Source organism: Myxine glutinosa, chromosome 11 (genome assembly GCF_964187855.1).
Source record: "Myxine glutinosa chromosome 11, kmMyxGlut1.1, whole genome shotgun sequence".
NCBI classification, from domain to species: Eukaryota; Metazoa; Chordata; class Myxini; order Myxiniformes; family Myxinidae; genus Myxine; species Myxine glutinosa.
In genome coordinates this window covers 35,580,564-35,594,762 of record NC_136271.1, presented here as the reverse complement: position 1 = coordinate 35,594,762, position 14,199 = coordinate 35,580,564, and the positions used below count along the sequence as shown (strand labels likewise).

At 45.9% G+C, this 14,199-nt stretch overlaps 1 protein-coding gene across 1 annotated transcript in view; it reads right to left on the bottom strand.

Moving 5' to 3' along the window:
- Positions 1-14,199, bottom strand: part of LOC137436568 (uncharacterized) — a 159,179-nt gene that overhangs the window by 105,660 nt on the left and 39,320 nt on the right. The window contains exons 4-5 of the mRNA XM_078786260.1: positions 2,195-2,323; positions 1,777-1,854 (exon numbers count right to left, since the gene is read on the bottom strand). Of these exons, the coding sequence (XP_078642386.1) occupies positions 1,777-1,854; positions 2,195-2,323 (207 nt within the window). The remainder of the gene's footprint in view (positions 1-1,776; positions 1,855-2,194; positions 2,324-14,199) is intronic.

Here is a 14,199-nt window from a genome sequence, read left to right as displayed (position 1 = left end):
CTCGGGGCCTAGCAAAGCGTGAACGAGGCAGATGGAGGCCTGCTTTGTGCCAACATCGGAGATGGACGGAGCCTGACCGACATCACACACCCAGACAGATAATACGCACCACAGAACACAACACGACGATTCTTTCATTTAATTCCTTCCCCTGTGCTGTTGCTGAAGTGAGGTGTGTGGGATCCCGGTTTAGGAACCATAGTTATTTGCCGTCACGTCTGTTGTTCTCGGGTTCCGCATAATAAATCGATTATTTTTGTACATTTTACCCCCATGTTCGTGTGAGATTAATTTGCAGGGTTGAAGACTGCCGGTAAGATCGCTATAGGTAAGAGCTTGCCGCTTCTTCCTCTTCCTTCTTCCTCCCGTGCTTGCATAGTCAAAATGCGTAATTGATCATCGCCTCCATTAAAGTTAGTTTGGCCATCCGCGAGCCCACGGTATTAACCGAGGGCATTCACGCGACAATACTATAGGAGGGGTCATCTCATACCAAATATAATTCAACTTGTGTGTGTGTGTGTGTGTGTGTGTGTGTGTGTTTGGTTGTTTTGCATGTACTGTTAATGCACTCCCACACCACTGGACAGAATAACTTAAAAACTGGATGTTATCAAAAAAGAAATAAATAAAACTCCTGGAAGTTCCACAAATTATTCCCAAATTCGAAAATTCTCTTTTTAATAATACGAGTATACCTGTTCCCTAAGGGAGCAGCAGGAAGGGTCATTCCTCTCTGGAGTATATAAATTAGAGTAGATCTCGGGTCGGGCCTCACAAACATCAGAGATGTGTTCATTTACCAAAATTCTTGTAGAGAGCTCCCCAAGTGGTTTAAGTATTCAAGCAAGAACTCCATTCAAAACCATTGATAAGGAACAGCTGGCTTGGCGAGCGCCAGTTAGCTGCTTGGTAACTGAACACACCCCGGGTTTTCTCCCTTTCAGTTTAGTGTTAAACAGCAGCTGCGACTGTTTAAAAAGGTAATTAAACATGTTTGTGGTTTATAATATCTTTACTTCTGGAAGGAGGTGCTCCCACGAAACGGCACGATAAGCTGTTCATACACATTGACGTGGCGTTTGTTGAAGGAGGAAAAACCCTTTTGGGAGACGATATGATTAGTATTAATATTATGTTATTATATTTTGTGTGGTTATTACTTTTGTTATTAGAAGCAGCTTTGGAAAAATGGCACGATAAAGCTATCTTAACACAGATATACACCTCAACACACAACCCCCTTGGTGGGGGAAACCCCCTTGCGGTGGGGTGGAAGTTAAATCACTACAACATCCATCATGTGACCTTTAGTCTCCCTGCCAAGTTTGGTTGAGATTGGATAAGTAATGACCGAATGCATCGCGGTCCAAAATCATCAGACCGACAGACACCAAATTATATATTTTAGTATGATGATGAAAAGTATAGTTATGATAGATGCAGGGGAAAATACATTGAAACATACGTGTCTGTTTGTGGGAAGAAATGTGCTGAAACCTGGTGGTTGTACTCAGGGTGTGCATTGGAACGTTCAATTAAGATGGGATGACCACTTCCAACTTAAAGTCCCCCACCCCCTCCCTCCCCTCTCTCTCCTTAATCTTTAAAGTAGTATGAAAACCATCAACTTCATGCCAAGCTCATACAAAGAGTGCAGCACCCAAGTTTAGCAGAGATCTACATGTATAGGGAAGTTGATGTGCAGATGACCAACAGGAAAGCTTTTACCAAGCATGTCACATCACCATTGAGCTATTACAAGGAGGGCCTCACCATCAGTTCGTTATATTTCAGGCTGATGTTCTCCAGACAAGCAGCATACTGCCCTTTTACAGAACTTGAAATCGAGGCCTAGAAATCACAAGAGAGCATTTTGCTGGAATGGTCATTTTCCACATTGAAGTTTGTGCATTACTCTGGCTTTTAAAATATTCAAGAAGCTTTATTATTTCTCTTCATTTTCAGGATGTATAAAGCTGCCAGTGTCTTTCAGGATGAAAACTGAAGGTCTTTAAAGGAAATTCACGAGACAAGATGGTGGCTCTCAGTTTGCTTACATCCAAAGACACAGTCAGCATGTTTTTAGTTCAATCCTGTGATGCAAATGTAAAAAAATGAACGCGTTTGAAACTACAACACAAACGTTATCACATTCAAACATTTCACAGGAAAGGAAGAGTGTTCATCTTACCTCGAGTTGAATCGCCTCGTCCACCTTGTCAGCAAACTGCTCGATTCCCGCAGTGAGAGCACGGTGATTGTGGAGCTCAGCTTCCACTGAAGCCAGGTCTGTCCCCCAAGTCACCTTCTGCACTCGCTCCTAATGCACATTCCAATCAAGCCTAAGATAGGCCAATAAAATTCAACCTACAGACCAATTAATTTATCCCAGCAGACAATGGTCATAATTTTTATGGACCAATGATTCTTGTTAATTATCACATAATAAACTAGTACAGGTCAAGACCTCAAATAATGTACACATTAATTCACTTAACTATCGATTTGTAGCAATGGTTCTTTGGACAAGGTCCATCGACCAATTGGCCAATTACCTGAACCTTTTGACGGAAGCTTCAACCTTTTTCTCAACGTCATTAGACGATTTTAAAAAAAATCTTCCGAGCTGAACGTGTACAAGAAGCTCAAAGTGTAACATACGTAATGGAAAAATATCTTCCTCGGTCTCCATTTACTCACAAAAAGACCGCCTTATGATGTACTGTTATACAACAGGACAACAACAACAACAGGTATTTAAAGGCCATTTTCCCTGCTAGAGCGGGGGTTAGCCTTGCGGTCCCCATGACAATCTTCTCCATTTTGCCCTATTTTCTGCAGCTCTCCTTGTTAACCCCCTTGCACGCATTTCTTCTTCCACCACCTTAAGCCAAGTCTGTTATACACCTTGCATATTTGCGGCCTGCTATATATTTCATGCGACTGCTCTGTTTCTCAACCCATATAATGCGGACATTATATTGCAATGGCCCACCCAGTCTGGTATTTTTCCAATAAGGAAATAATGTCCTTTCATTCTAGTTCTCCAATAGTTGTGCAGTTATCCAATAGACCAAACCAGAGCTGAGGGGAAAAGAGAATGGTGGGAAAGGTTGCTGGTTGAGATAAAGTGACAGAGAGGTAGTGGACCACAACTGGGGGTGGGTGTAGTGCCGTTGTTAAAGGAAAGATTCCAGGTGGGGGAGAACGAAGTAGGAAGATGGTAGACCTTGTGTGCGCTTGCTATGACAGTCGTTCAGAGCTTCATCTTCTGCGGAGGTCAGAATCATGATGCATTCCTGCTGCGGTCGAGAGATTAACATGTGAAGCGATATTAGTCGTGGAAAAAGCGGCAGCTGTTGGACCACAGAGCAGGTTTCTTAATCAGCCAGTAGGGGGCTCCGTGGTCATCATTCAGACATATCGTATGCTCTGCGGCGCAAGGCTTCAGCAAACAATCTCCTGCCAGGTGACGATCATTCAATGACAGAAATCAAGGGGTATGCTCCACAGGATTCAATCCTAAATGGGACACCCCTCCACCAAATGAAATAGAAAGGTGTCTGGTGGCAGTGGTCAGCGGCCTGAAACGTGGCTTTGGCGGCTGTGAAAAGGTTGTTGGGAGCGCTGGTCTACGTTCTCCTGACATGTCAAAACTATGACACCAGAAGGATGATAGCACCCATTGACAGGGTACCATGTGAAGGCATTTAAGCACAGAGTGACTGAAAATTTTCTCAAACAAATGTTGGCAGGTATGCTAACTGGCACGAGAATCCAAATATGAAGCTTTGTTTCAGGTCTCCTTCAAAGCTAGAGAAGCGTCATTTTGGGTGTGAGCCCTCTTTTGCTTTGAAGAAGGGATCACCCTGAAACGTCGCCTCACCGTATTTTCTCACTACGGTTATCATAGCTCTATCAACTTTGATTAAGAAAATTTGTCCTCGTTTTTTCCCTGATTCAGATAGACTCTAGTCCTTAAAAAGACTCGTTTTCTATAGTGACCGCCTTGACTAGCAGGACACGCTGGAATGAAACATCATTATCATTCAGCGAATAATGTTTGGTAATCGTGTGGGTGACTTCAAAGTTCAAATTGCTCCTTTGAGGGTATCATTTGTGGTAAAAATCAAACAACCCGGCTAAAGTTCAGCTTATGAAAATGAAAGACAAATGCTCATCTTCTTTGGTCGGCAGCTAAACTTAAAGAAGATTCTATTACAGCTCAGCGTTTCCTTTGAACACAAAATACAGCTGCGGAATATTATTTTTGCCACGTTTCCAGTTAAAGATGAGCCGTTGAGCCCTCAAGTGCCAGTGATGGCAGTACTAGGCAAAGGCCTGTGCCACAGATGTGTTGGGAGATATAATTTCCCTTTGGTTTCTGTTGCAGCCAAACATGTGCTGCACTACAAGCCCAAAAGTTTAGGCTGATGCTACAATCATTATAGATTGGGAACTAAGTTAATGAAGAGACTAAAAAAACAAACAGAAAATGGCCATGAATGTGCGACCATTTTAAAAAAGCAGATTTGATCAGGAGACAGGAAACCCCGTGTTCAAATTGGTTGTGCCAATGGTTAAGAAGAAACGATCTTCTCTTACTTACTGTGCATGCATTCCAATTGAGTCAGAAAAAAGCTGGGTTGAACAGGTTATTGCTATTACTGGGCCAGACAAAGACAATATGTGGAGTCCTTGTCCTGCCTGTCAGGGAATAAATAACTTGAAGAATCAGAATCTGTAATAGAAGAAATCACTCAATTTGTATATGCAACTTTTAAGTTTAATGTACAGTTAAAGTTTATTTATTTACATGTTTGTATGCAGCCTGTGGCTGCTTGGCTGCATCATTTTTTGGGGTTGCAGCAGTGCCACCAACCTCAGAACGATGACAAGCTGAGTCGATCCGCCTGGTGATCATTCAACGGCACGACAGGGGCTTGAAATCAAGACCCTGGGATCTTAAGCCAGCCACCTTAACTGTTATGCCAACACCAGATTTTTAATGTTAAAGTAATGTGTAGTCGACAGCCACTTTGATGTTACTTTCCGGAAGCTTCCAGAGTTTAGAAAGAATAAGGCAACACATATATACACGACAAGGCCAAAAGTATGCTGACACCCCTTCTAATTAGTGGATTCGGCTGTTTCAGCCACACCCGTTGCTGACAGGTATATACATAATCAAGCACACAGCCATGCAATCTCCATAGACAAACATTGGCAGTAGAATGGGCCATACTGAAGAGCTCAGTGACTTTCAATGTGGCACCACCAGAGGAAGCCACCTTCCAACAAGTCAGTTCGTCAAATCTCTGCCCTGCTAGAGCTGCCCCGGTCAACTGTAAGTGCTGTTATTGTGAAGTGGAAATGTCTAGGAGCAACAACAGCTCAGCCACGAAGTGGTATGCCACACAAGCTCACATAACGGGACTGCCGAGTGCTGAAGCGCATAGCGTGTAAAAATCGTCTGTCCTCAGGTGCAACACTCACTACCGAGTTCCAAACTGCCTCTGGAAGCAACATGAGCGCAGCAACTGTTCGTCATCGGGAGCTTCATGAAATGTGTTTCCAAGGCCGAGCAGCTGCACACATGTCCAAGATCACCATGCGCAATGCCATGCATCGACTGGAATGGCGTCAAGCTTGCCGCCATTGGACTCTGGAGCAGTGGAAACGCGTTCTCTGGAGTGATGAATTACGCTTCACCATCTGGCAGTCCGACGGACAAATCTGGGTTTAGCGGATGCCAGGAGAACGCTACCTGCCCGAATGCATAGTGCCAACTGTAGAGTTTGGTGGAGGAGGAATAATGGTCTGGGGCTGTTTTTCATGGTTCGGGCTTGGCCCTTTGTTCCAGTGAAGGGAAATCTTAACGCCACAGCATACAATGACATTCTAGACGATTGTGTGCTTCCAACTTTGAGGCAACAATTTGGGGAAGGCCCTTTCCTGTTTCAGCATGACAATGCCCCCGTGCACAAAGCGAAGTCCATAAAGAAATAGTTTTAAAGATCGGTGTGGAAGAACTTGACTGGTCTGCACAGAACCCTGACCTCAACCCCATCGAACACCTTTGGGATGAATTGGAACGCCGACTGCAAGCCAGGCCTAATTGCCCAACATCAGTGCCCGACCTTACTAATGCCCTTGTGGCTGAATGGAATCAAATCCCCACAGCAATGTTCCAACATCTAGTGTAAAGCCTTCCCAGAAAAGTGGAGGCTGTTATAGCAGCAAAGGGGGGACCAACTCCATAATGATGGCCATGATTTTGGAATGAGATGTTCAACGAGCACTTACAGGTGTGATGTTCGGGTGTCCACATACTTTTGACCATATAGTGTATGTATATTAAATATATATACATACATATATATATATATATATTCACACCTGTAAGTGTTACATCACACCTGTAAGTGATATATATATATATATATATATATATATATACGTATTTATATATATATATATATAAATATATAAATATATATAAATATATAAATATGTGAATATATATAAATATGTAATTCATTGTAAATATACCCCCATTGTAAATAATGTAATGATTCTTGTAAATACCTCCATTCATGTAAAGATCAAAGGTCGTCCTTTAGTTAGGCCATCACACACATGTAGAAAACCATAGAACCTCTCTATAGTTATTTCTTTATTATGTGTATCAGTTAAGGCTGTGTCTCCACTAGTTGACCTTGCGCTGCACCAAATGAAATAAGATAGAGCCCTTTTACCAACTGCATTGCCTCCATTGCCAACTGCATTGCCTCCATTGCCAACTGCATCGCCGCCATTGCCAACTGCATCGCCGCCATTGCCATGTGCTCTAACTCGCGGAAGAAGGGCGTGGCCCGCCCATCGTCATCAAGGGTGGAGCCCCCGAACGACCAACCAGAGATCAGGGGTATGGCTTGAGAGGCGTGACCAAGAAACATTTCCAGTGTGTGGCGCTATATAACCCGTTGTGCGGAGCCCCCACCTCAGTTGAGGAGTTCTGTGGCAAGCAGTCTGCAAGAGAGTTTTTGAGGGAAGTGCTTGCGCAGGTGGCGGTCCTGCTGAGAGCTTCGGAGACGCATGAGGCGGAGACGCGCAAACCTACAAGGCTGCAGACAACAACAAGTGCGGGCACGCGAACCTCGACGTGCCGCGATCCTCAGACCTCCCTGTCGCCCGTTCTGTGGACCAGATTGCGGTGGAGTCGGCGGCCGCTCACCTCCAGCCTACCGTCCTGCACCAACCCTTCTCTCCCTCCAGCCAATCCAACCTGCAATTCCCCATTCGTGTGAGTCTGCCCGTCGTCTGTCCTCTGTGTTGTCTGGGCTATAAGTTAAGTTTATATAAGGATTTTCCCTGTGTATCTGCTTCTTCCTCTTCCCTGCAAATTACTTCGTTCTTCTTCTTCTTTGGGTTTTGTGTAAATAATTAATAAATACCTGTTCTTCCTACCTTTGTCTTCTTCATTTTCATCCGATCGTCTTTGTCTTTTACCTATTGATATACGTGGCACGATTTGGCCAACGCTCAGGATCGGGTTAGTCCTTGATAAATGGCTCGAACTTCGGGTTGCTAAAAACCGCTCGGCAACTAGTCCATCTAAAACCGGGGTTCGAGCGGTACTTGTATCCCTGTTCTGCGGAGGGACGGATAAAGGTATTCGGGATAAATCCTGGACCCATAACCCTGGTCCGTTCCATCCCACAGAAGAGCGTTACAAGTACCAGGAGCGGAGACGGTCAGCTTAACAAGACAAGGGGCTAACCACCTCTTGCTAAGGGGAGAGCCATACTCCATATCCGTAACAATATATAAATATGTAAATATATATTGTTGCGGATCTCGGCGCCAGCGTTTTCCCCTTACCAAGGGGGGATTGGTCCCCTTGTCTTTGACAAGCTGACGGGACCCGGGACCGATGACGTCCTTCCCGGACAGCGCGAAATAGGGTTTTAGGACTAAGAATTCACTATTACCTAATTACCCGCGCTGCCCAGAAACGAGGAAATAAGCCCCGCCCGAATCACGGGTGCTGGTGGATACGCCGAGCGGTAGCGAACCCGTGACCAGAGCCGTTATCAATGACTAGACCCCGATCCAAGCGGTTCTTAATCGTGCCACGCTTACCCAATGATGGAAATCACAGAAACAGTCGAATTTGGAAGAAAAGGAATAACAAGAATTTATTCACACTATGTACAATGGTTCAGCAGAAGAAGACACAGTGCAGTCCTTAAACAGTCTTATTCTTATTCCCTGGACAAACGGGCCCGTTCACACTCAGACACACTCACACGGGGTTTGCAGACGAACAGGTCGGCACGTCCATGAATGGCGTCCGGGCAGCTCTCCCTCCGGTCCCCAGCTCGCACCACGAAGTAGATGACTCGTACAGATGGCAGGAGCTCTCAGCATGTCGTTGGCATGCACGGGATAATTACGGGGCGAACGGTAGGGCTGGGCTCTGGCGGTTACACTGGCGGCTGCGGCCGCATACGTAATAAGCGAATAGGCGCTAACAATGCGCTTTTCAATCAAGGGCTCTCTCTCGTGCAAGTCCTTTCATGCGAGTTCTCCGAGTCCTGGTAACGAGTCCTCTCCCTTCTCAACTCAATTCAACACCGCGCATCCCTTCTCATCTCAACTCCAACTCGAGTGCCTGCCTCTCCATTCTCATCTCAACTGAGGTGGGGGCCTCGCGCAAAGGGTTTTATTGCCACGCCCTTGGAACCCTCTGGAACTCACCAGACGTTCTTCACCACGCCCTATCACGCCATGTCCTCGGAGCCCTGGTTGGCTGATGGCCCTTACCGTCATCGCCTCCGACATGCTCCTCGACTATGCCACACCCCGACACCGCGCTCCTCCCTCTTTTCAGGCCTACCTCGTATCACTGGGCTAGTTCGAGCAAACAAAGGGCAGCAAACGCTGCTGGCAGCCATAGCGTAACAAACTGCGGGTAGCCAAAGCGTAACAAATTGAGGGATGCCAAATGGGGCGCGGGATCAATTATGCCCACTGATGTAATTGGGGGGTGGCGCAAAGATGAAAGGGACCTAAGCTCATTTCTTTACACAACGCAGATGTTACCAGGGAAATGGCCTACTCTTACGCATACTATGACATAACTAATACACTAAGTGGGCCTACGTGTTGCTTGTGGACTAACTATGGGGGGCAAACCTTTAACCTTTAATGATGTTATATGTACAAATCTCAAAACCGTATCAATATAAATATATATAAATATAAATATATATAAATATAAATATAAATATAAATATACTAGCTGAATGCACCCGGCGTTGCCCGGGTTCTTTTTTGAATGAATTTAATCTTCTGTACATAGGTCTGACGCAAGCCCAGTCTCAGTTAGTTCTCAAAGATTCCTTGTTCTTTCTTCTGTCGGGCCCTGCGAGAGAGAATTTTGAAAGCATGTGTTGGAATCAGTCAGATATTCCTATTAAGTGCATAAGTTGTACTTCAAGAGAATTTTGAAAGAAGAAGATTTATTGCGAAATGGGCCCAGCCCGGCCGAGGCGGCCTCGTCACCTCGCCTATAACCTTCCCGGGGCCCGTCCCGACATTTTTTGTTTCAGAGGTTTCCTCCTATCTTTCACTGTTCAGGAGATATTTTTTTTTGTTACGTGTGTAGGGGGTAGGCAGTGATTACTTTAGTTCAGGTAAATTTGCATAAATTAGCATGGTCCGATTGTCACAAAGAAGAAGAACCACCATGTAATAAGTAGGGATCCGGTAGGTCGTGTGTTCGCATGAAGTGTTACGTGTGGCCATACGAAGGGTGGCTCTTGTGCTAATTAGCTCAGGGATTATGGATAAAATTATCCCTTGTACGTCGTTACCTCTATATCTATCCCTTTGTCTCTTTTGGCACCGCACCATAGACACGTAGAGCTAGAATCGCACATTTAATGGCACTAATTAATAATAAAACCTCCTGGAAACCAGTACATTGAGCCCCACTGCTGACAACCCCGACTTGGGAGGCACACAGAGCAGGCAGGTCCGTGGGGTCACGCCCTCAAGAGCAGTGATTAGTTAGAGGGAGTGCGAGGCACTCAGGATTGGTGGAAGGATGACGTCAGCGAGAACGTTCTGGAGCAGGCGAGTTGGCACGGACTGGTTGGATAAGGAAGGACAAATGACGTCAGAGCTTGGGTGATAAAAGAACGTGCTAGCGGACATTTTCACTCTCTTCTCTTCTGTTCTCTTCGCTTCGCTCTCTCTCTCTCCGCCCTCTTCGCTTCTCTATGCTCTCTGCGTCTGGTCTGGATCACGGCAGTCAGAATTTGTCTCTCTCGTTCTGGACAATAAAGCGAACGATCGTGCTTGGACCACGGGCTCAAGGAAGCGATTGGATCGGCCGTGTTCGGAGACACCACTGGTGGACGTGCAGAGGAAAAGGGCAGGGCCGCGGACCAAGGGCTGCAGCTTCCCACCGGGGACAAGCCCGGCTGAAGGAGCGAGCTGCACGCGGCCCGTTCGATTTGCGTGGATGGCCTGCTTCGCGCCAGTGGGCGCGGCCTTGTGAACGAGGGCGTACTGAGGCCTCGCAACGCGGGAGCGAGCGGTTCCCACCAACGAGTGAGCGGTCCCCGCCAACAACCTTGACAACCTCTGACGAGACCCCACCAGTGATCATAGTTAAGTGCAACCACATACACATTCTTTTCAGTTATCTTTGCCTGTGTCCGTGTTTCAAGTCTGTTTGTGGGGATGTCCCAATTTAGGAAATTATTTGATCGTGCGTTTCTTTGTTACCGGCATTTCTTTTAATAAAACCCGTTTCTTTTTGTACATTTTAAATCCGTTTCGTGTGAGTTACTTTCCGCAGGTTTGAGGACTGCTGGTGGGATCCGTTCAGCATCCGTTCATTGATCTGATTGCTGGTTTCAGATATTTTTTAAGGAGGTCGCAATATGATGCACTGGTGACTGTGGTCCCTCTGAGCATGTAATGCTCCACAAGTGGGCCTCGGCTATCCCAGAAGAGCGTCAGCATCACTTTTCCAGCGGACGGCTGTGTGCGGATTTTTTTGGGCTTCGTTTAATTTGAATGGCACCACCCTTTGCTTGCCCTCTTTGTTTCTGACCGAAAGTAGTGGACCCAGCTTTCATCCCCAGTCACTACGCGCTGTAAGAAAGCATCGCCTTCTGTTTCGTAACGTCGCAGACGTTCTTCACATGCGTCCACTCGCCGTTCTTTCAGTTCGGGTGCGAGTTGTCTAGACACCCACCTTACAGAGACTTTGCAGAACCCAAGCACGTTGTGAATGATATGGTGTGCTGAACCATGGCTAATGTTCAATTCAGAGACCACTTCATCTAGTGCAGGGGTTCCCAACCTGTGGGTCGTGACCTCCCAGGGGGTCGCGGAGGGTGGGCTGGGGGGTCGAGAAGCCTTGGGAGAACTTGGTAGCCTTGGGAGAAGAGAACATTACCAAAACTTTCATTTCGCTGATACCTAGAACATACAACATAATGTTGTGCCGGTGGAGTTGGCTATAGTTTTCGCTCGCTCTTTTCGATGTGTTGCCGATATGAGATGAACATAGTCTATTTCCGGGTTTTTGTATTTACAGATCTGAAGCAATGGCTAAAAGGCGCAAATACCCGGAAGATTACCTCAACATTGGCTTCACCACAGCACTCGCCAACAACAGCGTCGAGAAACCACAATGCGTCTTGTGCCATGTTGTCCTGAGTGTGGAGTCGATGAAACCTTCGAAACTCAAGCGTCACCTAGAGACAAAGCATCCGGAACACACAGAGAAGGATTTGGAGTTCTTCAAACGCCATGAGCTTCTTCTCAAACGTCAAAAGCTCGATGCTAGTGGGTCTTTTCAGCAACATAGTGCAGCAGCAGTGGAGGCCTCATATGAAGTTGCGTTGGAAATTGCCAAACACAAAAAGCCTCACACCATTGGAGAGACACTTATCAAACCCTGCATGTTGAAGATGGTGAAGCTCATTCACGGGGAAGCCAGCACGAAGAAGATGCAGCAAGTGTCTTTGTCGAATAATACTCTTCAGAGACATATTTCTCATATGTCTATGGATGTGAAAGAGCAGGTTTTGGATGAAATCAAAGATTCTCCGTTGTTCTCCTTTCAACTTGACGAATCAACGGATGTGAGTTCATGTTCTCGGGTTGCTTGTCTTCGTGAGGTACATTCATTCAGACGACATCAAAGAAGAATTCCTCTTTGTAGTGCACTTGAAACCACTACAAAAGCTGTTGACGTCATGGAAAAGGTCTCTACCTTTTTTCATACCGAAGGTCTGCAATGGGGAAACGTGTGCGGGGTTTGTACGGACGCAGCATCAGCTATGCTAGGATCGAAGTCAGGATTCCAGACAAGAGTGAAGGGGCTGGCTCCCCAAGCTAAGGGCATCCACTGCATGATCCACCGATATGCTCTCGCCAGTAAGACGCTTCCTGCCCCTCTGCGGGAAGGGCTCGATTCTGTGATCAAAATTGTGAATTACGTGAAGGCTGGGGCACTCAACACTCGTCTATTCAAAGAACTCTGCAAAGACATGGATGCTGACCATGAGGTCCTTCTCTTCTACACAGCTGTACACTGGTTGTCACGAGGGAATGTTGTGAATCGTGTCTTCGAGCTGAAAGACGAAATCAGGTTCTTTCTGGAAGTGCAAGAAAAGAGAGATCTTCTGGCTCACTTTGATGATGAAACGTGGAATAAACGGGTTGCGTACTTGGTGGACATTTTCGACCAGCTGAACAAGCTGAATTTGAAATTTCAGGGAAGGGAAACACACATTCTCCTATTTCAAGACAATCTACGGGCCTTCATATCCAAACTGCAGAACTGGCGTCGGAAAGTCAATCTTGGGAACATCGCCATGTTTGAAAAACTCTGCGGAGTGATGGATGAGTGAGGGCAAACTAGATCAGTTCCTGAAGGATGAGATTACCGGACACCTTGAGTCCCTAGAAAAGGAATTCCAGCGATACTTCCCTGAGCTCACAGGAGAAGAGGTGGCACTGGTAAGAAACCCTTTCTCTGCTACACTTGACGTATCCAGCCTCCCCGACGAAGTCCAAGATGAATTATTGGATCTACGGAACGACTCTCCGGCGCATGACCTGTTCCAGGAGAAATCGGTGACTCAATTCTGGTGCACTATGCATCAATCATATTCCAAAGTCAGCATGCTGGCCTTACATGTTCTTCTTCCATTTGCCTCCACCTACCTCTGCGAGGCCGGATTTTCTACCCTCGTCCACATCAAAACGAAGACCAGGAACAGATTGGATGTCAAGGATGACATGAGATTGGTTCTTACAAACACCCCGCCACGAATTCCAAGACTCGCTGCTCAGATGCAACCCCAACCATCCCACTAGCTAGGTTGGAGAGATGATGATATATTAGTGATGACGATCATGGATTGTGTGATGATGGATGGCAGTGAGAAAAAATGATGAGCTTGGTTTGACTAACCAACTAAAATTACCCGAATTTTATAATGTGCAAGGAATATTGTAGTAAAATTTGTAAAAATTGATGAATTAATGATTGTTTTCTCTTTCTTCCCTTTTCCTTCTCAGAAAAATTTGTAAAACTGAAACGGCTGAAGGCAGGGGGGTCGCGTGTGTTTCGGGGTTTTGAGAAAGGGGTCGCGAGTACAAAAAGTTTGGGAACCACTGATTCTAGCGTAATGCGACGGTTTTCCCTTAGCACACGCTCAACTCCTGCAACCTTTTCTGATGCGTCGGCTGTGTGAGGCCGGCCCGAGCGAGCAGCGTCTGCCAAACTGGACACTCCACTTTTAAACCTCCTGTCCCAGTCGTACACCTGCTGCAGCGATAAACATGTGTCACCATGTTGCATCTTCATTCTGCGATGGATTTCACTAGGATTCCACCCTCACTTCCCAAGAAATGGACGACAGGACATTGCTCCTCCCTGGTGCATGCTTCTAAGGGAGCCACAATCTTGGAACTGTTCTACTGACATAATACGCTCAATGTTGCCAGATCTAAAACAGGCAAAACATGACTCTTACCCATAGATATAACATATGTCGTCTACAACTACACACATTACATTCTCGAATTTATATCACCATTTTAAAGTTACTTATTGAGTAGCCCTTGTATATATTATATACTGTATATATATATATATAT